Below are 27,809 nucleotides of genomic sequence, written 5' to 3' on the forward strand. Positions count from 1 at the left end.
AACAACACCATCAACACCACCACCACAACCACCACCAAAGAAATCCAAGACAATGCAGTCAGCTAGAAAGGTCATGACATAACTTTTCTGGGATGTGAAAGGGATTCTGCTGACAGATTATCTTCCCACAGGTCAAGCAATTACAGGACAGTGCGGTGATAACCTCATTGCCACCCCACTTTATTCACCAGATTGGCTCCATCAGACTTCCATCTCTTCCTCAAACTCAAAATTTTCCTCAGTGGATGGAAATTCCCTTCAAACCAAGAATTAGCAGACAAATTTGAGGGGTATTTTTCAGGTTTGGAGGAATCTAATTTTCAAGATAGGAACAAGGCTCTGGAACATTGCTGAACCAGGTGCATTATTGTACAGAGGGACTAAACTGAAAAATAAAAAAGTTTCACTGAGCTAAGTTGCTTCTTTCTGTTCAGTTCAGAGAAATTTTCAAATTACTCTCAAATATGCAACAGTATGAGATCAGGGAAATAATTTGAAGTCTTGGTCATGCTCTTTCAGCTAACTGAAGACACCTCTCACTCCATTGCAATGCATGTTATCTTGTTGAACGATTCCATCCTCCACCTGGAAAAATTGTGGTTGAATTTGATTTTAGAAGATGAATTTGTGACTAGATCAGTGAATAGTACCTTTCACTTTAATTAATATTCTAGATAATGTTATAAAACATTATCGAGGTCATAACACTGACCACTTAATCACTTTGTGTTCTTTGAAATGTGATTGTAGAGTTTTAATTGTCTAACATTTCTCATCAACATGCTGATGTCACTGTGTCTTGACAAATTAGAAAACAAGTTCTACTGGGGAAGTCTACTCATTACCAATAATGAGCAATGCAGTTACAATACTGACAATAATGAGCAATCCAGTTTCAATACTGACAAACAAACTGAAGTTTCTTTAATTAATTCATATCATTAGCATGAATGGAGACATAGTCTATTTGCTTCATGTGCTCCAGGATTCATTGAATGTCCAATAAGCAATAATTTCTCAACTGTTTAAAGTCTCCAGCCCTGCTACGGGGCATGCTTTAGGACCACATACTACAGCCGCAGTAACCCAACTATTACCATGTCTGTTAGCGTCTGCATTCGTAAGCGTGAAATTCAATATGCATCCGCAAAAGACTGAAGGGCCACGCAAAATCAGTTGGGCACCTACTCCACTTTTTGTACTAAGAGCAATATTATCAATAGCTTTATATACTGTAAGGTGTGAACTCCTTCTCCACCGATAATAACGCAAAATTTCTAGTCTGTGTCAATGCTGCTGCAAGTGTGGCTGCTTGACGACTGACGCCATCTTAAGATAAAAGTCAGTTATATAGCACTTATATAGCCGAGAAGTGATTCTTCTTGGTATTGTAGCTCTCAGGGGCACCCTGGGATTCTCTCTGTGTGAGGCACCTCTGCGCATCTCTGTGAGTCTCTCTGCCACTGCAACATACTTTGATGTATATGTGCCATAGAACAGTGTAATATGCTTATCTGTGATAATTAAGAAAGAGCATTAAAGAAGGAGCCCGGCAGGCAGAGGTCCTAGTTATTACTTGAGCTCTAAAACTAAACTGAACTAAACTCTGTCTGAACAGTCCTTTGAAGGCCCAATGGTACCAACTGGATGCTGTCTCATCCTCAACCCACAGGTAGCAATGGATGCGAATATCGAGGGGCATGTGGTCAGCACACTGCTCTCCCGGCCATATGTCAGTTTAAGAGACCGGAGCTGCTACTTATCAATCAAGTAGCTCCTCAGTTTGCTTCACAAGAGCTGAGTGCACCCAGCTTGCCAACAGCACTCAACAGACTGGATGGCCACCCATCTAAGTGCTAGCCCAGTCCGACAGCACTTAACATCGGTGATCTGATAAGAACAGGTGTTACTACTGTGGCAAGGCCATTGGCTATAACTTGAACTCTGCTGGGCTAAAATTCACTTCCAGTAGGTTGCGTAAGCCGCACTGTGATTAAATAAGGAAGTGCTATATAAGTGACGTTTCTGTTATGGCAGCATCAGTCGTCAAGCAGCCACACTTGGAGCAGCATTGACACAGACTAGTGATGCTACATTATTATAGGAGGAAAAGGTGTTGGTGCCTCACAGTATATAAAGCTACTGATAATATTGCTATTAGTATGAAGAATGGAGCAGGCGCCCAAATGATTTTGAACTCCATTAGAGTGATTATATTCCATTGTGGTATGTCAGTAAGACGTTCTTTGTACATTGGCATGGGTGACACACATGAAACCTGAAGTATCATGCTTTCTAGTAGGAATACGAACAATATTAGAAAAAGGATAGATTCCTGCTTATCATAAAGATGACACATTAGTTGCAGAAAGACAGAATTACACATTTAGCTTTTGGCCAAAAGTCTTCTTCAGAAAGAATAACACACGCACATTCACATAAGCAAGCACACCTCAAACACGTAAGATGACCATCTCTGGCAGCCCTGGCCCAAGCTGCTTTCCTACAAAGTAGAAAACAAATCTTAACAGAGAGGGCTACCCATTACCAATAATGAGCAATCCAATTTTTATGATGACAAACAAATTGAAGTTTTTTAATTAATTCACATCATTAGTGTGAGTGAAGCTTTGTACCCATGTGTACTTCAGGGTTCACTGAAATGCTGTGTTAGACACCAGTCTGATTAGATTCCACTGTAATATGTCAGTAAGATGTTATTTGAGACCAGAGCTACCAGAGATGGCAGTCATGTGTGCTTCAGTTGTGCTTGCTTGTGTAAATGCATGTGTGTTTTCTTTTCTGAAGAAAGCTTTGGCCAAAAACTAAATGTGTGACAGTCTTTTCATTGTGCCTGTCTGCAACTCAAAGTGTCATCTTTATGGTGCATAGCAACCTATCTTTTTCCTGGTGTTGTTGATATTCCAACCTAGAGATTCCAATGTTTGATACTCTCCAGAAGATTTCTTTGTTATGCCATCACTTTATTCATGATACAGTTCCACAAATGAAGTATAACAGTTTACATACTTTATAAGTGTCCATTGCTTCTGTATTGAAATCATTAACAAAATCATACACAGAGCACTGAGATAGTTGCTTAATACAGATATAAAATGATGGAAAACTAATTTTATCATGCAGCACCTATATTTCATTAAATATGGTATACATAGTTTTCCCTTCATTTTCTTGCTGTAAATTATGTATGTGGATAAATAAATCTGTCAAATAACATATTGAAATGTGCAGGAATGAGCTAATCATACTATTACTTGTTAAGGGCCCATCAGGTCCACCAGGTCCTATGGGCCCACGTGGAGAACCAGGGCCTATAGGGCCAGCAGGAGATAAAGGTCCCCCAGGAGAAATAGGCCGACAGGGTGCTAAAGGAGAAGATGGCCCACCAGGTGTGGCTGGGCCAGCTGGTCCTCCAGGACCTCAAGGCCTTCCCGGACCCCCAGGAATCAAAGGAGAGATGGGAGATGATGGAGCCAGAGGTAAGATACCTTTTGAAAGTGTGTATCATTCCTTGTCAAAAACTAAATCATGCAGTTGGAAAGAGTCTTCTGAATTACCTGAAACTTTATAAATATCATAGCAAGATGGATGTAAGTAAGTAATTACAGTACCACAGTGAAAAAACATGGGTGGGCTCTAAGCATAGGTATTAATCTATGAATTTACATCCATATTGGCTGTACCTGGCTCCTTAACTCTTTTTACAATGACTACACTGTTGGTAGTATCCCAGCTTATGTGTTATATCAAGAGGTTGTGTAATCTGACAGGCTACAAAAGTCCAGCCTTGTTTTAAAATTATTCCTATGACACCCTTACTGTTTACAGATAAGCATTTTTCTAGAAAAAATTTTCCTAAAAGATCTAGCAAATGAAGCAAAAATACATAATTTGAATTAAATAAACATAAGAAAAAATTTAATGAGTGAAGATAATAACTCAACAAACAATACTGTAGAGGCATGCTGAACTGTTGAAAGATGCACAAAGGAGACTAAGAACTTTGCTAGCCTTTGTACAAATCCTTTTCAGAGTCACAAACACACACACACACACACACACACACACACACACACACACACACACACACACGTGCAAGTGTATAGCTACATTGTTCCAGTGACAAACACACATGTGCACCTGTGTAGCTACATTGTTCCAGTGACTACATTGTGCCAGGACTGCAGCTCTGCATAGCTGTTCAACACAAGTTTGTGTCATTGTCTTTAATGACCTTGTTGTTGACAGAGTGTTTCTACAACCTTCCTTCAGATTGTGAAAGAATTTAGTTAAAAGTAAATATTAAAAAGGTTTCATAAATTTTTACAGGTTATATCTTGGGACCCTCCAGTCAAGCCACTCATAATTGATTTCAGTTTACTAGTAAACACAAATAAAAGTGTACATTTAGTACTTGTGGCAAAGACAAGATATGCATGGTATTGTAGTAAACATGTTTTCCAAAGATTATCTCCGATAGTTAACTAGATAACAACTCATAAATATAACATCTTATATCTCATGGCTAGAAAAATACCCCATATTTTTTACCTGTATCCTACGAATGAAAATTAAACAACCAAAGAGCTGTTGCTACATCAGTGCATACTGATTCAAGAGATGGAATCTTAAGGAATCGTATTTGTAAATATACTTTTGATCAGCAAACTCAAAATAAATGTTGAGTGCTTGTTCAAATGGCTCTGAGCACTATGGGACTTAACATCTGTGGTCATCAGTCCCCTAGAACTTAGAACTACTTAAACCTAACTAACCTAAGGACATCACACAAAACCCAGTCATCATGAGGCAGAGAAAATCCCTGACCCCGCTGGGAATCGAACCCGGGCGCGGGAAGCGAGAACGCTACCCCATGACTGAGTACTTGTCACTTACATTGTCAGAAGAAACCAGTTGGCTGCAGTTGTGAAATTATGGAGGTTTGTGAATCAAATTTATATTCATTGTTGGACATATGCTAGATAGGTATGTGACATACAGTAGAGTGATGGACTAGAAAGACCATTTATGATTTAGTAAGTACACCAGACCCTTAGCCTTGATAATGGGTTTACTTAGGCAAAGAAAAGGGTCCACAAGCTTCTCCAGGTATACCATATAAGTTTTAGAGCTGAAGACACTCTTTGATGATTAGATGCAATAGAACTACCAAATTCTGGGCATGTTGATTGCTATGCTTCACCTGCTTTTTGAGATAGTCCTAGATATTTTCTGTGGGATTAAGGTCAGGTGATTTAGTGAGCCAGTTGAGGTGTAATAGGGTGCCAGAGTGTTTGCCAAACTAGGAATGTAATCACCCCTGTGAACAAAGCTGTTGTCATCTTGGAAGACAGAGGTGTCCACAGCATAGTCATCACAAAGATGTAGAAGAAATGGCAACATATTGTTACCAAGAGTCTTGAAATAAACATTTGGGTTCACATTCATGGTAACCTGAATGAGTGGGCCCAGTTACAGCACCTAAACCACTATACCCTCCACACATTCTGGAAAGCGAAGAAAAATGGTGACTTGTCAGACCACATTATATACCTCCACTCAGCTGCAGTCCAGTTTCTGTGTTGTTTGGCCCACTGAAGATGTGTGGCCATATGTACCACTGCAAGGAACAACATTTTCTGAGGGACATAACTCCAAATGCATATTGCATACAGTTTCCTTTCTAATCTTCACCCAGAAAGAGACTGAGATGGACCTGCATTCATGTTGGGTTTTAAAACAAACAAGGTGTGACATTTATCTTTGGTCCTGTCAGTACCACTTGTCTTGTGTGTATTGCATGGCTCCAGGTGGTCCACTCTGCCTTGCAGACACATTGAGCAGTTCCTCACTGATACACCACAAACAGGGAAACTTCATTCATGGTGTTGTCATGGTTATGTCCAAAGATGGTAGTTTCTTTTTGTTGTCATATCTCCACGTGGTACTCTCTCACTGTGCTGATTCCATACAGCTGATTGGCACATGTGCACCACTTCACTGTGATGATGTGCAAGGTGTGACCAAAAAGTAATGGTTTTTTTTTTAAATTTGGCCTGTTCAAAATAATCCCCCTCAAATATAATACACTTGTGCCAGCAGTTTTTCCAGTCTTGGAAGCCTTTCTGGAACTTGCTTGTCATTATGTTGTCATTATGATGTTCAGCTGCTTCGGTGATCCTGTTTTTGTTTCACCAATGGTGGCAAAACAATGACCTATCATGATTCTCTTCAGCCTTGGGAACAGGAAGAAGTTGCAGGGGGCCATTTCCAGCAAAAATGATGGCAAGGCAACATAACAGTTTTGTTTTTTTGCCAAAAAATCATGAACAAGCATTGACACCTGAGTATGAGCATTATCTTCATGCAGTTTCCTTGAGTGGTTATTGCCACAGTTCTGGTCATTTCCTTTGGATTGCTTCACACAAATGGTGCATAACTTCGAAGTAGTTCATGATGCACTATCCTATTGTAAGCAAAGAAAACAGTGCAAAGAACCTTCACATGTGATCAAGCTTGTTCATTTTTTTTTTTTTTTTTTTTTTTTCAGTCTTGGCTCTTCACGTAGTTTCCATTGGGATGATTGGGCTTTGGTTTCAACATCATACCCATATACCAATGTTCTGTCACCTGTTATAACCTTCTTTAGAAGTTCTGGATCATTGTTGACTTCATTCAGCAATTCCTGAGCGATATCCATGCAATGTCATTTTTGGTCAAAATTCAACAATTTTGGAACAAACTTTATTATTACACGTTTCATGCTCACATCATCCAAAAAGTTGCTTGGCATGAGCTAAAGGACAAGTCAACTGTCATCAACCTTTCTGATGGTGATTTGCCAATTTTCCTTCTTCAACAATGTCATCAGTAACTGATGTGCTAGGGCATCCAGGGTGGTCATTGTCTTCAACATCTCAGCCCACTTTGAAATGTTTATGCTACTTTAAAGCCTTGTCCTACTTGTAGTAGTTCTGCACGTTATTCCATTTTCCAAACAAAATGTAATGCAAATTCTTTGATCCACCATTTTCGAAAGTAAAAATTCACCAAGCATTCGAAAACACATACTACCTTTTTGACAGTCAACAATAAACTAAATATTTAGAACATTTGAAAATGCAAACATACATCAGGAACATGTGTATCACCAAGATAAAAAAAAGTTTGAAAATCAAATGTATAAAGTCCACAACATTAAAAAAATTCCTTTTACTTTTTTTATCAGACCTTGTATGTCTGCAGTGGAGGGCCACATGACCTCCTGGTACATGTTCTGCACCAACTAGAGTATTTCAAAGTGACCAGTGTGCTTTTTTTTTATAAGAAGTGATAATACACACATCAAAAAAGGTTTTGCATCACCCTGGTTCCAAAAACTCCTGAAGATAGACATTGACTGTGGATATTGTATCACAGATACAGTCTCTTTGACTGTTTGGCAATGTCAGCAAACCCGCCAAAAGATGTAAACAACCATTCATGAGCAGCGCCTATTATACAGAGGCGGTCCGACAGCCAATCAGTTCCAGTCATTCCACTAGGTAGGAGGAACACGGCTCATTTTGTTTGCAGTTCAACCATGCCTAGACAGTCAATACTGTGGTTCGATCATTTCCATATTGTTACTTTGTGCCAGGAAGGAGTCTGAACAAGGGAAGTGTCCAGGCATCTTGGAGTGAACCAAAGCAATGTTTTTCGGACATGGAGGAGATAAGAGAGACAGGAACTGTCAATGACATGCCTTGTTCAGGCCGCCCAAGGGCTACTGCTACAGTGGATGACCACTACCTACAGATTATGGCTCAGAGGAGCCCTAAGAGCAATGCCACCATGTTGAATAATGCCTTTTGTGTAGCCACAGGATGTTGTGTTACAGCTCAAACTGAGCACAATAGGTTGCATGATGCGCAACTTCACTCCCAACATCCACGGTGATGTCCATCTTTGCAACCACAACACCATGCAGCACAGTACAGATGGGCCCAACAACATGCCAAATGGACCACATGTACTCTTCCCCAATGTGTGTCACATATGTCTTCAACCACACAATCGCCGGAGACTACCTAACAGATCAAAATGAAAATTTCTGTTCTGACACTGACAATGTTGAGCGTTTATGGAAAAAGTTCAAGGCAATAATAAAATGTGTTTTAGAAAGGTACATGCCGAGTAAAAGGTTCGCAGGAGAGCTTCTGTAAAGTTTGGAAGGTAGGAGGCGAGGTACTGGTGGAAGTAAAGCTGTGAGGATGGGGCGTGAGTCATGCTTGGGTAGCTCAGTTGGTAGAGCACTTGCTCATGAAAGGCATAGGTCCCGAGTTCGAGTCTCAGTCCGGCACACAGTTTTAATCTGCCAGGAAGTTTCATATCAGCGCACACTCCACTGCAGAGTGAAAATCTCATTTTTTATTTGACTGTTTTTATGTGATGATGTGGATTATTAGGACAATTATACAACAAACACCAGGGTTCCAGGGGTTTTGGAGGCACAAGAGATATTGTAGCATTCTGCAGCCCAGGGTAGTGACCTGGCAGTGGGCCAATGAAGCTTTTTTTCATTACCATACAATGACAAATTCCCCTTGTGTCTGCAAAAAACAAGCATAGAATTATATAATAACACAAAATATTGTACTAACCCAGGCAGCCAGAGACTAAATGAGAAGCTAAATAAGGAGTGCAACAATGGCACATCATGGCTGCAACACTACTGTTGGCACAATGTTACAAATTTTGTGTCAATCAGCACTTTGAAGTTTGTGCATATGAACTACAGCTATATAATGTAGTGCTGATATCAACAAGAGTGTACAGGTCCCCATTAGGAGATTGGGAGTTATTCATAAAAATGTTTGACTCCCTATTATGCTGTCTCTCAGACAAAAAGAAGAAGTTAATAATCTGTCGTGATTTAAATGTAAACTTTCTAAGCAATTCTGATAGGAAAAGTGAACTAGAAGTGCTTTTAATGACATATAACTCAGAATCAGTGATATATTTCCCTACACTCAAAGCCCAAGACAGTAGCACTCTAATAGATAATGCATTTGTACAGCAAGAGGATGTAACATACTTTCCTTGTGATAAATGGATTATCAGACAATGATGCACAACTGATTAACTTACAAAATCTAGCAGAGTGTACAGTTCAGAAACCATAAAGTAAATGTGTAAGGATGGTCAATCTGATATCTATTGAACACTTTGGAGAAAGTTCAAGTAATGTTAACTGGGGAGATGTATATAATGATCCAAATGCCAATGATAAATGCAACGTATTTCTTGTTAAATTTATATCCCTTTTTTAACATTGTTGCCACAAAAAAATAACCAAATGTAACACGAAACAGTTTTCAAAGAAACCTTGGAATACTACAGGTATTAAAGTGTCTTCAGAAAGAAAAGAAATTAGTATGAGGCAGCAAGAATTAGTAAAGACCCAGAAGTAAATTTACACTATAAAAATTATTGTAACTTACTGAGAAAAGCTGTCAGAAAACCAAGAAATGTATATGTTAGAAATGAAATTAACAACTCGGGCAATAAAATCAAATCAGTTTGTAATGTTGTTAGAAAAGAGACAGAAAAAGTAACCACTGGCATAGGTGGTGTTACTATTTAAGACAATGAAACCATCTTAAGCAACAGTACACAAGTAGCCAATGTAGTTAACTATTTCTTAAGTGTTGGTGAAAAAATTGGTGAGAATAGTTCAAAAGAAAATGCCAAGCAGTACATGGAAGAGTCAGTTTTGAGAAATACTGGTCAGATTAATTTTCATCTAACAACCTCTTGTGAAATAAGGAAAATCGTTAAATCTTTGAAAAATAAAGGATATTAAAACAATGTGGAGCAGTTACAGCTGATGTTCTGAGTCCCATCTGTAATGCATCACTAACTCAATGTATTTTCCCAGAGAGGTTAAAATATGTCATTGTCAAGCCTCTCCACAAAAAAAGGGGACACCACAGATGTCAATAATTACCAGCCAGTATCATTGCTTATAGCATTTACAAAAATTGTTGAGAAAGTAATGTACTCAGGAGTGGTTAGCCATCTCAACAGTAATGGGATACTAAGTAAATAACAGTTTGGATTTCAAAAATTCTGTTCCAATTTATAATTTCACTGCCAACATAATAGAGTCTTTAAATAGTAAAATGACACCAACAGGAATTTTCAGTGACTTATCCAAAGTGCTTGATTGTGTGAACCATGACATTATGTTACAGAAATTGCAATTGTATGGTAGAAATGGAACAGAAAATGAATGGTTTAAGTCATATCTAAAGAACAGGAAGCAAAAAGTTTCTGTGTATGATTTAAGTGATTTAAAGGATTTTCCCACTTCATCTAACTGGAGTGAAATTTCATTAGGTGTTGCACAAGGTTTGATCATGGGTCCTGTTCTGTTCTTGATATATGTGAATGACCTGCCTTCTTATTTGAAACAAAAAGCTAAACTGACACTGTTTGCTGATGGTACAATCATCATTATTCATTCAGCAAAAGAAAGTCCAATAGAAAATGATACAAATAATGTCTTTGGAAAAGTTATTGATTGGTTTTCTGCAAATGGGCTTGCTCTGAACTTTGAAAAAACACAGAACATTGAACTTTCTACTGCAAGGAGTACAGTTCCTCCAATTCAATTCAATTCAATTCAATTCAGTTCAATTTATTAGCGTCCTTGTAGTACATCATCAAAATGACATAGGACTTGTCAATAAACATTACAATTTAAAATACATGTACATGAAAATTTATAATTGAATTTACTTGTCACTTAGACATTACAATTTTAATAGAACTATTAGAACATTAACATAAAAATATACAAGTAGGATAACAATGAACAAAAAAAAAAAAGTTTGTGATTCTCACATCAAAGATTATTTACATTCTTACATTAACACTGTTTCACACTTTCATAGAAACATAGAAGCAGCAAGTATTTAAATGTGAGCAATTACACATATTTATTATGTCAGGGAAATAGTAACTGCGCTTTTATTGTCAATGATTCATAAACTCTTCAATACTGTAAAAACTATTGCTCAATAACATGTTTTTTTAATTCTCTTTTAAATATGTGCAGTTTTGGTATTATTTTTAGTTCTTTGGGGAGAGCACTGTAGAGGATTTTGGGTTGGTATAGTACACTTTTGTGATACATAGCTGCTTTATGAATTTCTCTGTGGAAATCATTCCTATTCCTTGTTTTGTAGTTGTGAAATTCTCTGTTTAATATAGAAAATTCCTCGTGTTCTTTTAATAAACATATGCTTTCATATATGTATAAAGATGGTAGTGTCATGATTTTTAATTCTTTGAAAGCATGCCTACAAGAGTCTTTATATCCTATACCTTTTATTATTCTGACTGCCTTCTTTTGTAGTCTAAATGAGTGTTTTGTTAGACTGATGTTCCCCCAAAACTGTACACCATGTTTTAATAAACTGAGCATGAATGAGAAATAAACATATAACACTGTTTTAATATTACATGAGCTTTTATGCATTCTAAGTATATAACATGTTTGACTTAATTTTTTGTTCAATGATATTACATGCTTTTCCCATCTTAAGTGTTCATCAAACCATACTCCCAAGAATTTAGTGTATGATGCTTGCTCAATCTTACACTTACCCAGTTCTACTGTAAGGTTAGTTTATATTTTATTTGTAATATGTCTGAAGTTGATCCACGTTGTTTTTTTGGCATTCACAATGAGTCTGTTTTCATTAAACCATCTGTCTGCTTCGTCTGTTGCTAATGTGACTTTTTCCTGTAAGTCAGCTTCACTATTTGCTTTAACAAACAAACTTGCATCATCAGCAAAGAGTACTGCCTCTGCTTCAGATAGTTGACTTGGTAGGTCATTGATAAATATTAAAAACAGTAATGGCCCTAATACAGATTCCTGTGGTACTCCATACAAAACTCTCTCCAATATATATAACACATCAACAGACGTCAGTAGCCAGGGCAGAGCATACTAAGTTTTTGGGTGTACATATAGATGAGAATCTCAACTGTAAAATTCTTATTTTGGATCTCCTAAAGCGACTAGGTTCAGCTACTTTTGCAATCAGAATAACTGCCAATTTTGAGGGAATAGAAATTAGCAAGCTAACATAGTTTACATTCTTTCACTCTCTGATGTCATATGGAATAATATTTTGGAGTAACTCAACACATAGGCAAAAAGTATTCACTGCTCATAAGAAGGTAGTTAGAATAATGTGTGGGACTCATAGTTGCACATCTTGTAGGCATCTGTTTAAAAAGTTAGAAATTCTTACAACAGCCCCACAGTACATTTACTCAGTAATGAAATTTGTTCTGAACAATATTGACCAGTTTAAAAACAACAGTGAAAATCATGATTATAATGCCAGAAGGAAGAAAGACTTACACGATCATCTGCTTAACCTATCTTTGGCACAGGAAGGGGTAAAATGTGCTGCAGTAAAACTTTTTGATAAACTACCAGATGAAATAAAATGTCTGATGGACAGCAGTAATAGTTTTAAAAATAAATTGAAATCATATCTCTTTGACAACTCTTTCTATAATATAGATGAATTCTTGAATAGAAATGAATAAATCTGTAGGTATAATATATGCATTTTGTGCCATTTAAGGGAATGGGATAGGTAATAAAAATTTCAAGCTTTTTTTTAAAAAAATGCTTGATTCATGTGTGAATTTCTGATGCACTTGACACATTCCACATCATAATAGTTACTGTCAGATTGATCAATGGAACATGTAACTAACTAATTAACTTTCTGACTACTTCACTCAAAATCTACAAATAATAAACACACAAAAATAAAGACAAGCATTGATATCTGTTAGACAGCAATAACAGTGACACCATTGTAACTTTTATGAAAAACCAAAGTACAAACTGTTACATGAGCACTGAAATAACCTCCTGTGCTGTACACAGTCAAGCAAGTACCACAATGCAGCATATTCTTATCTCATCATTCTCTCAGCATTGGTAAAATGATCATTGAAATTTAAAAAAGTCAGTCATTATTGTATAATTGTGGCATCTCCTGATTCAGCTATACCCAATAAGGCTTCGGTACTTGTTAGTAGAATGTTAATGTTCTTGTCTTTTTTTATATAGAAACTTGTAAAATGTTGCTGCAACCTTTAATTTAGCTCAGTTTCTGATAATTGTGTTTTAATGTGGATATATGAGGGTCATTCTGAAAGCAATGCCTCCAATTTTTATTCATGTAAACTATTGAAAATACATAAATCACAACAGCACAGCTAAATAGAGCAATATTTTGATTACAGACTGTCATTTTTCCATATAGTCACCTCCATTCATTAGACACTTCTGCCAATGATGAACCAGAACCTGCATGCCGTCCTTGTAGAATTGGAACCAGCTGTGGCTAACCACTTCCTTACAACTTTGACAACAGCATCTGAGTCTTGAAAATGTTCACCATATAGATCATCTTTCAGATGCCCAAAGAGATAGAAGTCCAAAGGTGCTAGATCTGGACTGTATGGTTGATGAAGTAGGACAGTCCAGCTGAATTTTGCAATGAGTTGCGTGGTCACAAAACTGATGTGGGTCCTGGCATTATCATATTTCAGGTGAGAGTTGGTCTTCTTGTCTGGTCTTACCCTGAAATTTGAGCTTTCAGCTTAGTCAGTGTCTTCTTGTAGCTTGCTGAATTGACAGTTTCTCCAGGCTCCAGGACAACCCTGGCTATCCCAGAAGACTGTGCACATCACTTTGCCTGCAGATGGCTGTGTGTTGAATTTCTTCTTTGACAGAGAGTTTGCATGTTGCCATTCCATGGCTTGCCTTTTGGATTCTGTCTTGTAGTGGTGACACCATGTCTCATCTCTGGTGATGATGCTGTTCAGAAAATTATCACACACAGCTTCATATTGGTCCAGGAGGTCCTGACAAATTTCCATTCAATGTGTTCTTTGTTCTTCTTTAAGCATCCATGGGACCCATCTCACACAGACTTTGTAATAACCAAGATGTTCCAACATTGTTTCCAAGGCATTACAGCTGACATTCACCTTTGCAGACAATCCTCTGGTCATTATGCACCAATCAGCAGAGATGAGTTGATCAAGAAGTTCTTCATTGTGAGGGACGACACCTGTGCAGGATCGGCAAGGGCATGGCTTGTCATGCACACCCTTTTCACCACCTTTATAATGCCATACCCTTTGCATCACATTGCTCACATCTATTGTATCATCTCCATCCACCTTTAGTAAGCATCGATGGATTTCAATTGGCACAATTTCTTCAGCAATGAGGAATTCAATTACATATTGCTGTTTTATACAACTGTTCAAATCAGAATTCATTTTGGAACTCCTCTGCTGGTGCCAACTGCCACTGAGTGACAGAACCACATAAAAATGTTAGAGGAAGGTTCAAGCATTAGCACTACATCAACGACATCTGGTGCAGACATCCAAAGTCACCACAAAAAAATAGGAGGCATAACTTTCGGAGTGACCTTGATAATTTTTCATTCTGTATGCAACTGTTGAAATGTGGAAAAAATTTAACACATTTCAATAATTTAATTTTAGTTTCTAACTTTATTTTGTATTGTTGGAAAGACACAAATGGAAACATTTTGCAAGTATAACTTCCAGCTTAGATCATATATCACACTGAGTGTCAGCTATTTAAATAATTTCATTTTTAAATTCATCTGCAATAGAACTACTGAATATTACTATTATTTAATGACAAAAATGGACAACTGGAAACACTATTAGAAACATTTTTAAATACTTCGCAACCAGAGTCCACTTAAATTGTGTTTTAATACACAGACATGTTGTAATTCTATAAGGTCCATACTTTTAAATGCAAATTTCATGTCCATTCATGGTGCAGAAGCATTACATCAAAGTATAAGTCAGTTCCAACAACATTTGTGAAAAGATGGATTTCAGCATGTACAGGGTATCACTGGAGGAATGGTCAGTATTTGTGGATATGGGATAAATAATCATTCAGAGCAACAAAGTCTACTAAATATAGGCTCTAAAATGCATACGTCAACAGCTATGATGACTTATTCACTAGAAAAGATGTGTTTCACAGTAGCTAAGATGAACAAGCACTCATAAATATTAAGATATGCACTTTAGAGCTGATGTTTAGTGGACTTTTCTTTCTTGTTTTGGTCCATACTAGCAACTCTCAGAATATGGAAATCAAAGACCTTGCAGTAAAAGAGATTTGTTTCACAGTATCAAAGATGAATAACTGCTCATAGCTCTTATGGTATGCATATAAGAGTTCATGTTTACTAGTCTCTTTTGCTTCGAATAATGGTTCCTGTCATATTCCCCAATCTTGACCACTCCTCCTGGGACACCCTATATCTGAGCTGAACTTCTCATATTCTATACATATCTATGGAAATTACCATGAATTTTACTGCTATTTATCTGGCTTTTAGTGCATTAAATGCAATAACTTCCTGAGGACTGTCAGCATTCAACCCAGCTTCTTTATTCATTATATGCAATACATTGTGTAACTAGACTGGCATTATAAATTGGAATCTTATGTACAGTTAACATAATGTTTCAGGACCAGAAGGACCAGCAGGACCTCCAGGAGAGCCAGGGCCTCGAGGCAGCAAGGGTGGGGATGGAATGCCAGGACCGCCTGGCCCTGAAGGGCTACAGGGTCTCAAAGGAGAACCCGGCAATCCAGGACCTCCTGGGCCCCCTGGTATTGATGGGAAACATGTAAGATGTTGAGGTTCATATTTATGTAACACTTAAATGCACATACTTACTTTTAAAATCTGTTGTATAAAATAGGTTTCTTCACAACTCATAGCACACAACTGCAAGGAATACGATAGACATCCACCTTATGCGAACCAAGATCATCCTTTATGGAACCTAAAAGGACCTTAATCTTAGATGGAGATCTGAAAACACATTTCACATCATATTTCTGAAACATACAACCAGTCCTGTTGGAGATGCTCCCTGTGTAAGGCAGAAAGACTGTAAACCTTGGTACCAACTCAGTATTGTCATCACTCAGCCAGCACATGGTTGGTCAATAGCTTAACATGTGTTTGATCTGTTTTTCCTCTATATCCAGTCTGATGAAAGGTGACCTCAAGATGATTTAACTCAGCTGACAAACTCTCAGGGTGTGAAATGATGTGGGCCCTGTGAACCAAGGTACAAAGTACCCCGTCACACTGAGCTGAATGGTAAAAACTATCAACCTGTTGATATAAGTCATGTGAGTAGGTTTTCTAGTAACAGCAAGTCTCAATATACCATCAACCATCGACATATAAAGAAAGGGAAGACAGCCATCCTTTTGCACCTCCATTATTCAGGTAGATTGAATCCAGATGTTCTAAAATCTCATTAAAATTCTCAGTGACATGAGGCCAAACAACAAAAGTATCATGTACATATCTGGCGGAGAAAAAAAAAATAGGTTTCAAAGCCACTGACTCCAATGTACATTCTTCAAAGTTTTCCATAAGTAAATTTGAAACAATGCATGAACATGGGCTTCGCATTGCAGCTCCATCTGTCTGTTCATGCTAGTCATTGAGTGAAAAGCAAGTGGAAATCAACACATCTTGAAATAAGTTCATTAATTCAACAACAAACCTAATCTCAGTTAACTGTAATGAATGAATACAGAGGAATACAGCTGAAGAGAGAGACCACATCAAAAGTTACTAGAATATCAGAGTAATTCAAATGCATTCCACCTAATCAACATAAGAAATTTGCCAAGTTCATAATGTGATGTTGACATTGATCAACTAGTGGGCTCAACGGAGCACCAATGTTACTCACATTCAGATGAAGAGGAACTTCTTCTTTGTGGATCTTTGCAAATATCAGTGGTTGTCAGTGACATCACCTGCCTGCAGTCCCATAATTTATATGAAAAATGTGTTTTCTTTATGCTAAAAGCTGTTATCTTTAAAACTCATTAAAGGTCTTCAACTATAGATGACACTATTATGCCCACAAGACATAACATGACTGCAAAACACAATACATTAGGTACGAGGCCTGAATGACTTATTTATTTTGTTTGCTAACGAATATTTTATACAATCTATGCATTTCCTTAGCACTCTGACTGACACTTTGTCTAGGTCTCTTGAGTTTTAATTATTAAATTCTTTGTACTACACCAACATCTACATACATACTCTGTAAGCCACAGTATGGAACATGGCAGAGGTATCTTGTTACACTACTAGTCATTTCCTTTCCTGTTCCATCTGCAAGTAGAGCAGAGTCAAAGCAACTGTCTCTATGCCTCCATATCAACACTACATTCTTGTCTTCATGGCCCTTGGGTGAACTGTACATAGACAGCAGCAGCATTGTTCTGCATTAAGCTTCAAATGCCAGTTCTCCAAACTTCCTCAGTAGTGTTTTGCAAAGTGAACATCAACTTCCCTCCAGGGATTCCTATTTGAGGTCATGAAGCATTTCTGTAATACTCACATATTGATTGACTCTACTAGTAACAAATCTAGCAGCACACTTCTGAATTTCTTCAATGCCTTCCTTTAATCTGACCTGGTGGCAATACCAAACACTTGATCAGTATTCAAGAATGGGCCTCACATGCATTCTATACATATTCTTCTGTGCAGACAAGTTGCACTTTCCTAAAGTTCTCTCAATAAATCAAAGTTGACCCTTCATCTTCTGTGCTACCATCTGTATGTCTTTGTTCAGTTTCATATCGCTTTGCAATGTTATATATAGATATTTAATTGATGTGACTGTGTTCAGCAGCACGGTACTAATGTTGTATTTAACCACTACAGGGTTGTTTTTCCTACTCATCTGCATTAACCAGTGTCAACCCTTCAACTTCCCTAGTACCATACTTATGTGTTTGTTCAATTTCATATCACTTTGTAACATTACATCTAGATTTTTAATCAATGTGATTGTGTCAAGCAGCACACTACCAATGCTGTATTTGAACACTACAGGATTGTTTTTCCTACTCGTCTGCATTGATTTGCACCAACTAGAAATTTTGTGTAAATCATTTTGTACCAGCCTGCAGTTACTCAATGACAACAACTTCCTGTTCACCCTAGCATCATCAACAAACACCCACAGATTGTTTCTCACCATGTCCATCAAATCATTTGTGTACATAGAGAATGAGTGGTCCTATCACAGTTCCATGGGGTCGATCTTGTCAATACCTTTATTTCTGATGAACACTCACTGTCAAGGACAGTATACTGGGTTCTATTACTTCAGAAGTCTTCAAGCCAGTCACATATCTGGGAACCTAATCCATATGCTTGGACCTCTGTTAATAGTCTGCAGTAGAACACTTTGTCAGATGCATTCTGGAAATCTAGAAACTGTACTTTTTTATAAGTTTCACATCTGTTTTTCTGGCAAGTATTATTTCAATTTTCCTGCAGTAAAGTTAAACACTGTTATTTATTAAATTTTCTATGGATCATCTCTTAACACTTCCCTGTTCTGTATGCTACTGTGTTCGTTTTGTCTGTTTTATAGTTGTCTGTTTTGTAGCAATCCAAATTACTTTTTGTTTAGTTTAAATGTTATTTTGTCACTCAATATTTTTTTTGACAGCAAGCAGTGAATCCATCACAGTATCTTATTTTTTATTGAACTCAGATACTGAAGAGTCTAGGAGGACTCTCATTACTCATTGTTACATGAGTAGGAACTTTAAGATCATCCCAGCAACAGGTAGAAAATGTCTAGAAGACCAACATTGCTCATGGAATTTCAGTAAAGCTTGCAGTCTGCAGCATTATCCCAAGAAATGATCATGTCCTCTTGGTTTTGAGACAGATGAAAAGCCTAAACTAAAGGCCTTACAGGTTCTGTGACAAGCTAGACTGTGAGTTCCCTGACTTGTGTCATAGATTCCACACTGTTAGTATATTCTAAATAGGACATGGGTGTGCTGCACATGAGGTGCAAATGAGGGTTTTTGGTTTAGGCAACTATTCATCACACACAGACACTGACAGCTGTAGGATGCCTCAAAGCATTGCTGTAAGTTCCCAAGAAATGCCTTCTCCCACCCCCTTATTAGACAATGAAAATCCTGCTGAAGATTTTGCAAAAAGGTGTCAGAGTTTGAATGCTCCTAAAAACAGTGGAGCTCACATAATATTAGGCACAAAAAGCTGGCTAAAATTAAAACTGACAGCAGTGAGATTTTTGGGGTAAATCTAATCGTATGTCAAAGGCATAGGTGAGCAAGAAATTTAGGTTGAATGTTCATTACAGTAGAGGAAAAACTCTAATCCATTGAGATAAAAATTGAAACTGCATGTGACATTGTTTGGTTAATATTCAGTGTCAAGGGTGGGGATAAATTTTTAGTTAGATCATTCTATCAACCAGTATACTCTCCCTCAGATGTAACAAAAAACTTTCAAGAAAGTCTTAGCTCTCTAGCACATATGTTCACCAATCATACTGTCATCGGAGGCGACTTCATCATTCAACAACTGTTTGGAAAAGTTAGTATTTTATGAGTGGTGGGTATCATAAGACATTTCTAGTACAGATAGTCCAGAAGCTCACTCATGATGGAAATATACTGGATCTAATGGCAATAAATATAGCTGACCACTTTCAGGATGTCCACATACAAATTGGTACCTGTGTCCATGAAGAGGTTGCAGCAACAGTGGTTATCAAATTACAGTAGACAAGTAGAACAAACAGAAAGATTCACATATTAAGTTAAATAGCTAAAGAGGCAGCACCATAACTCAAAAAGGAACTTGAAACTTTTAAATCAGAGCAGGCGCATGTAGGAGAATTGTGATTATAGTTTAGAAGAATAAATGACTGAGCACTGGATACATATGTATATAGTAGGACACTTTGTAATGTAAGGACCCTCCATTGTATATAGTCTCTGTTATGAAACTTCTAAAGAAACAGTGAGTACTTACTACACTGTAAGTGTATAATAAATAATGGGAGAACAGACAGAGAGAAGCTACAGGAAAGAAATTTGACTATCAAAAATACAATACATAAGCCCTATAATGTCCAGATACTCATGGATGACACAGGAACAGAAATTGAAAGTAACAGAGCAAAAGCAGAAGTGTAGAACTCTGGTTTCAAATGTAGTTTTGCAAAGGAAAATGGGAGAGTAATTCCCCAATTTAATTCTCGCACCATTGTAAATATGACTGATAGAAATGTTGATATCAATAGCATTGAGAAACATGTGAAATCAGTAAAACTGAACAAAATGTCAGAATCTACTAGAATCCTTATCAGGTTCTATACAGAATAAACAGAAAACTGTGCCCAGTATTTGGAAGAAAACACAAATCACACCCACCTATAAAATGGGTAGCAAAAATGATCTACAAAACTATCATCCCATATCCATGTGATGTATAAATTTAGAACATATTCTGGCCTCAAACCTTATGACATACCTTGAACAGAATTACTTCCTCCACGCCTACCAGAATGGACTCCAAAAACATAAATCACACAAAACCCAACTCCCGCTTTATCTCACATGACCCCCTAAAAGCTGTGGACAAGGCAGTCAAGCAAATGCAGCGTTTTTTATTTTAAAAAAGCATTTGGCTCAGTACCACAGTGTTGCTTGTTAATGAAAGTATGATCATATGGCACACAAACAAAATTTGTAACTGGATAGAGGATTTCTTGGTAGGAAGCAAGTAGGATGGAGAGTCATTGACAGAAGTTTAAATAACTTCAGGAGTGTCCCAGGAAAGTATACACGGACACTTACTGCTTATGTTGTGTCTTTGTGACCTGGTATATAATATTAATGATAACTTCAGACTTTTTGCAGATGAAGCAGATATCTGTAATGAAGAATTGTCTAAAAGTGCTACACAAACATTCAGTCTAAGCATGATGAGATTTCAAAGTTTACAAAATCTGACAACTTGCAATAAATGCTAAGAAATGTAAACTTGTGTATTCATAAGATGCAAAATGTAGTATCCTATGACTGAAACATCAGTGAATCATGGTTGAAATCAGTTAACTCATACAGATACCTGGCTGTACCAATTTGAAGGGTTATGAAAGACAATGATCACATAGGCTCAGTTGCAAATGGAGCAGGTGGTAGACTTTGGATCATAGGCCAGAAACTGGGAATATGCATTCAGGCTACAAAGAAGAGTGCACACAAAACACTCATGCTACCTATCATATAACATTGCCCAAGTGTGTGGGACTCTTACCAATTAAAACCAAGGGTAAATATTGAACAAATACAATGGAGGGTTGCATGAAGGTCAGACGTTGTTTGATGTCGGGGAGAACATCACAGAAAAGCTGAAAAAACATGAAATGGCACATGCTTGAATATAGACCCTAGCTATCACCTGAAAGCATACTTACAAGCTTTTAAGAACCAAAATTAAGTGAGGAATCTAGGAATATACTGCAGCCACCTGTGTATAACTCCCATAGGGACCACAAAAAAAATACTAGACTAATTACAGTACACACAGAGGCATTTGTCGGTTCCACACTTCATATATGAGTGTAACAGGAAGAAAACCTAATATGCGGTACAATGAGAAGTACTCTCTGCTGTGCACTTCACAATGGTTTTCAGAGTAGTTATAAGGATGTGAATGTATAAGTGTAAAAAAGGATGGCATGTGCTTCCCACTTTTAGTACATTATGCAGCACACCAAGGGTTGAGTATGAGTATAAAGATTGAGATACCTGAATCTTTTACCACATATAACTTTTGACCTACTAAGATATTTCTAATCTCTTTTCACATATATGAATTGTGTCCAGAGGCTCATGAAATAAAGACAACATATTTTGCAAATTGTCACCAAGATACAAGCATTAGTTTGAATTTTTTCTAGGAAATATGTTATTCTTTTTTATTTCACTGTAACAAATTGGGCAGTTTCTGCAGTATTACTGTCTTTGGTTCTGCAAAGAAACAACACAGTGAAAATAATTGAATATGGGAATTTTTGTGCAGATTTTGCATTCATTTGAATGGTGTACCATCTGGAAGTTTACTCCCACTTGTTATCAGGAGTGGCAGAAGCATTTATTGCTTGCCATGGTGGCATTATTGTTCCTGAAGAGTGTGGCATAAACTTCCAGGTAATGCCCCATTACAGTGACCACAAAAATTACTATATTGAATGTACTTTTACTCTGTAATTTCATATTGGTAATAGATCTCTGAATTTTTCTTATACAAATCTGCTACTCTGGCACAAAAAATAAAGCAATTCCTTTTTAAAATAAAAGCAAATGTAATATGTGTGTGTGTGTATGTGTGTGTGTGTGTGTGTGTGTGTGTGTGTGTGTGTTTGTGTGTGTGTGGCTTAGTACAAAAGAACCAGATTTCTGTGATACATTATGTTCCAAACATAGCATTTCATTTACAAATGCCTCATTTCAGGGAGAGAGGGGGCCACCAGGACCAAAGGGAGATGAAGGCAAGGCTGGAGTACAGGGTTCTCCTGGTCCTCGAGGTCCAATAGGTCCTGAAGGACCAAAGGGCAATCCTGGACCACCAGGCTTCCCTGGACCTGCAGGTGAGCCAGGATTGGTTGGGCCAAAGGGTGATGCTGGGAAAGATGGAGAAGATGGCAGACCAGGATCTCCTGGGCCTCCAGGAGAAGCTGGGCCACCAGGAAAAATGGGCCCCGTGGGAGCACCTGGAAAGGTGGTATGTACTTCTTGTGTGAGCCACATCATGAAATGAAGCATTTAGCTTCAAATATTATAAATTTATAGTGCTTGCAGTGTACAAGTATTAAGATAACTGTGATATGTGAACTACACACACACACACACACACACACACACACACACACACACACACACACACACACACACACACACACACACACACACACACATGCACACACAGATATATATATATATATATATATATATATATATATATATATATATATATATATATATATATATATATTCACTAAAACAATGCAGTGTAACCAAAGTGAAACTCCATGACATGTTAAAGCTATGTTCTTGAATGGAGAAAGACCAAGTTACGGGCTGCTATACTGTGTCCTAAGAGAATACTTCTTGATTTGGCTTGTAGCTTCAGTCAGTCATTACCTCTCTCTTAATTACCAAAATTGTACAAAGAATCTCCTGCATGTATTACAAATTTCAGCATTAAATCAACTGCAAAATTAAATATTGATTCTAGAACAAACCTCTACACTGGTTAAACTACTCTTTCAGAAGTGCTAGTAGGGACAGGTATGCAGAAGAGCCTATGCTAAGCTTGGAACATTGGAATAGTAGGAGAAAAGTATTGGAAAATTGAAGTTTCCATTTGCTCCCTGTTACATTCACAGATAGCTTACTTGGTAGAGTTTCACCTACAAAAGGCAAAATTTTTAATGCATGGTATTATTTTTTGGATAAATAAACAAATAAAACAATAGTTATAACAGCCACAATTGGGCACTTAAATAAATCCTATGGCAACAAGTGAAAATTTGTATCAGACCAGGACTCAGACTTGGATTTCCCACATTATGCAAGCAGTCGCCTAAACAACTTTGGGTATCCAAGCATGCTTTCTGTCCAGCCCAAATGCACACACTACACATGTAGCATCCACTGTCCATTATCATCACTGTTCTTGGCTTAACCTGATTCCTGCAAGAGTTTGGACATAGTATGCACCCACATTTAAAACGTTATTCACCATGAGGTGCATATACCATTATATGTGTGTTGTCTGTTCTTTTGGACTTGTCAGAAAGAACAGGGTCCGTTTTTGATTCAACATTCATGTATATACATGACATAATGGAAACTAAGTCCTCAGCTGCAATTGGCCATTGAAAAAAATCGAATGGCAAAAAGTGAAAATTTGTGTTGGACTGGGACTCTAACCTGAATTTCCCATGTTATGCAAGTGGTCACCTTACCTGCATCAGCTTGCTTCCCTTCCAGCCCAAATTCACAACTTTTTGCACACTATACCTGTAGTGTCCATTTCAGCTATCCTCATTGCTTGCAGCTCCATCTTATTCCCTCAACAGTTCACATGTAGTGTGCATCCACAATGAAGATATCATTAGCTGTCAGGTGACAAGTTGAGAATTTGGTCTGAATGGGAAGTGTTCTTGAAGAGCCAAAGTTGTTAAGGCAACCACTCCCATTACAGTATCTGATTGCAGCTGAGGTCTGAGCTTCTCTTATTTCATCTACGAGAGCTGTTCAATAAAGAATGATCATAATTTTCTTTATGGTCATAATTTCTTATGCTAAAATTTTATATTATAATATTCTGTTTGCTTAATGTGCAGCAAACACACCTTAGTAGTTTCATTGTTGGGACTCCTGGTTCCAGTCTGTGGTGAGAGGCAGGCAAGGTCAGATATGTTCAGTATCATCTACCGCTGCAATGGAGGTAACTCGTGAGGAACAATATGTGGCATTGAATTCTGCTTTCATCTCAACAAATCTTCAGCTGAGGCCTATACAATGCTACAGGAGGCCTTTGGAGAGTCTGTTCTTCCCTACGGCACAGCTCAAAGGTGGTTCAAAATGTTTAAAGAAGGGAGACAATCAATGTCAAAGGGAGGTGGGCCCAGTGCTCCAGTTATTCCTCTTACAGAAGAAAACATCAACACTGCTGCTGTCATTGTAAGAGAGGATTGACGAATTACCTTAAGATCACTTTCTGAAATACTGAACATTTCATTGGGTGCCACCTACATGTTGGTGAGAGAAAAATTACACGTGACACGTGTTTGTGTGTGATTGGTTCCAAGACAGTTGTTTTCTGAACAAAAGGACACTCGCATGCAGGTCTGCATGCAGTTAAAATTGATGTTAGAGGAAGATCTGGAGTTTCTTTAAAATGTAATCACTGCTGATGAAACTTGGCTACATCATTTTGAGAGCAAACAGCAAAGCTCAGTGTGGAAGTTTCCTTCATCACCAACCCCCTAAAAACAAAAAGTGGTTGCTTCTGCTGGGAAAGTTATGGTCATCTCATTCTTTGATATTCATGGAATGGTTTATCAGCATGTTGTACCTGCACACACATCAGTAACTAGGCAATACAACAGGGATGTCCTGAAAACATTGCATGTCCATATTAGATACAAAAGACCACATTTCTGTGAAGCAGACTGGATGCTGTACCACAATGATGCACAGCCACATATTACCAATGTTGTTGCTGAATATCTTGCAAAAATCAACGTGAATTGCATCCCTCACCCTCCCTATAGTCTGGATTTATCCCCAGGTGACTTTTTTCTATTCCCTAACATGAAGAAACGCCTTCTTGGGAGGCATTATCAATCATCAGACACAGTGGTGAAGGCTGCGGAGGCTATTTTGAAGGACCCCTCAAAAAATGGTTTCCAGCATGTACTTGAAGACTGGCAGAAATGCTGGGACAAGTGCATCACATTCATGGGAGACTACTTTGAGAAGGACCATCAAAATTATGAGGATGAGTAAAGGTATGTTGTCAAAAAAATTATGATCATTCTTTATTAAACAGCCCTCGTGTGTGTCTGTGGCAACTGAATTAAAAATGGTGTATGTTCTTTCAGACATGTCTGAAAAACAAGCACCACATTTATAACACAGTTTTTATTGGAATAAGCTTTACCAGTCTTAAAAAGAATAATTCTGCCTCTAAACCACTAATTACAACTTTTATGGGCATGGAGAAGACATGAAGCTATCCAGAAGAGATACTGTTCCAGGTGAAAGTAGCTTGAAAATAGGAAAAAATATTACTCTTTGTACGGGCATTTATCATCCGTAATTTTTCTCTAAATACACCTAGTATTAATATGCAAACGAAAGTTCTGGAAGGCTTTAAATACTTCAGGAATAAAGGAGACCTCTCACTGAATAGCAGAGACCACACAAATACTCATATACTCATACATGAGCAGGTACATTACACTTGCTGGACCCATAATACCAGGGCTATAGATCAGCTGGTAGACAGAAGTGAGGAGTTATATCAGGTGGTATGGCTAGAGGGAGAAAGAGGGAGGAAATGGGAGGAGGGGTTGGGTGAGGAGTAACTAATGGCTAAGAGGGAGGCAGTAGTTGTTGTGTGGGATAGGACACGATACAAATCCAACACACAGGCAACAGAGCCGGTGGCTTCATGTAGTGCATGATGATGACAACATGGAGGTATGGATTGGGAATGGTTGGCATGTCAGAGGAAACGGAGACTGTTGGATAGGCGATGTGACTGTAGTGGGTTAGCAGAGATTGATCAGGAAGATTATGGAAGCAAAGGATATGTTGCAAGGATAACTCCCATGTGCACAGTTCAGAAAAGCTGTGCTGGATCAGAGGGATGCCAATGGAATGGGTTGGAAAGCAGTCATTGAACTCAAGCATTTTGTGCACACCAATGTGGTCTGCCACTGAGTGGTCAATTGGTAAATGCTGCTCTTGGCCAGAGTTTGTGGTGACCATTCATTTTGGTGGACAGCTGATTAATAGTCATGCACACACAAAATGTTCCGCAGAAATTGCAGGAGAGATAGCAAATGACATTGCTGATTTTAAAAGTGATCATGCCTCTCATGAGATAGGGCAAGTCAGTGAGAGGACTAGATCAGGATGTATTAATTGGGTGAATCTGGAAGGTCTTGCTCCTGGGTCTCCCACTGGGATATGACCCTTGTGACAAGAGACTGGGAGTGTAATTGGTGTAGGTATAGACCAAGACATTGTTTAGGCTGGGTGGGCAGTGGAATACCATTTTAGGAGGGCTGAGAAGCATTCTGGATATGATGTCTAATTTCTAGGTATGATAACATAGCTGAGCCCTGGCAAAGGGTATAATTCAGATGTTCCAGTCTGAGATGGCACTGGGGTATGGATAGAGCCATCAGAGATGTGAAAGTGAATGTCCAGAAAGGTGGCACACTGGCTGAGGAGGACAAGGTGAAGCAGATGGGCAAGAAGGTGTTGAGGTTGGTTCTTGGGGTAATGGGAGGATTAGGGTTGTCTGAGGATTTGTCACAGGAAATCTGTTTGTGGACTGTGTTTGGGGGTAGTATTTGTCTATGAAGGCTTTTGTGACCTTTGGCACACTGGGCAAGGGAATTCTTGTCTCTGCAGATATGCCATTCCTGGGTGGCCAGGCTAAATTGGAGCAATTTTTGGTGTGGAACAGGTGACAGCTATCTAAATGCTGGTACTGTTCATGATTTATGGAACTGATCTGAACTGGGGCATGGATGGAGCTATCAGAGAGGTGAAAGTGAATGTCCAGGAAGGTGGTACACTGGGCTCAGGAGGACAAGCTGAAGCACATGGAAAAGAAGATGCTGAGTTTTGGTAAGAGTGAGGACAAGGTGTCTCGGCCCTGGGTTCAGATCATGAATATATCACAAATGAACCTGAACCAAACAAGGAATTTGGGGCTCTGGGAGACTAAGAAGATTTTCTCTAGATGACCCATAAACAGAATGGCATAGGAAAGTGCCAAGTGAGTGCCCATAGCCACACCACAGATTTGTTTAAGTGTCTTCCCCTCAAAGAAGAAGTAGTTGTGTATGTGGATGTAAGTTTTAGATATATAATGAATGAGACAGTGGGCTTGAAGTCAAAAGAATATTGGGAGAGTATTGTTTAATAGCAGCAGTGTCATGAGCATAAGGGCTGTTGGTGTATAGGGAGGTGGCATCAACTGTAATTAGTAAGTAAC

General features: G+C 38.1%; 1 protein-coding gene across 1 annotated transcript in view; it reads left to right on the forward strand.

Moving 5' to 3' along the window:
* The window catches only part of LOC124723106 (collagen alpha-1(XI) chain-like), a 543,500-nt gene that overhangs the window by 441,950 nt on the left and 73,741 nt on the right, over positions 1-27,809 (forward strand). Inside the window, exons 20-22 of the mRNA XM_047248286.1 lie at positions 3,284-3,500; positions 15,641-15,801; positions 22,518-22,787. Of these exons, the coding sequence (XP_047104242.1) occupies positions 3,284-3,500; positions 15,641-15,801; positions 22,518-22,787 (648 nt within the window). The remainder of the gene's footprint in view (positions 1-3,283; positions 3,501-15,640; positions 15,802-22,517; positions 22,788-27,809) is intronic.

This window comes from Schistocerca piceifrons, chromosome X (assembly GCF_021461385.2).
Source record: "Schistocerca piceifrons isolate TAMUIC-IGC-003096 chromosome X, iqSchPice1.1, whole genome shotgun sequence".
Taxonomy (NCBI): Eukaryota; Metazoa; Arthropoda; class Insecta; order Orthoptera; family Acrididae; genus Schistocerca; species Schistocerca piceifrons.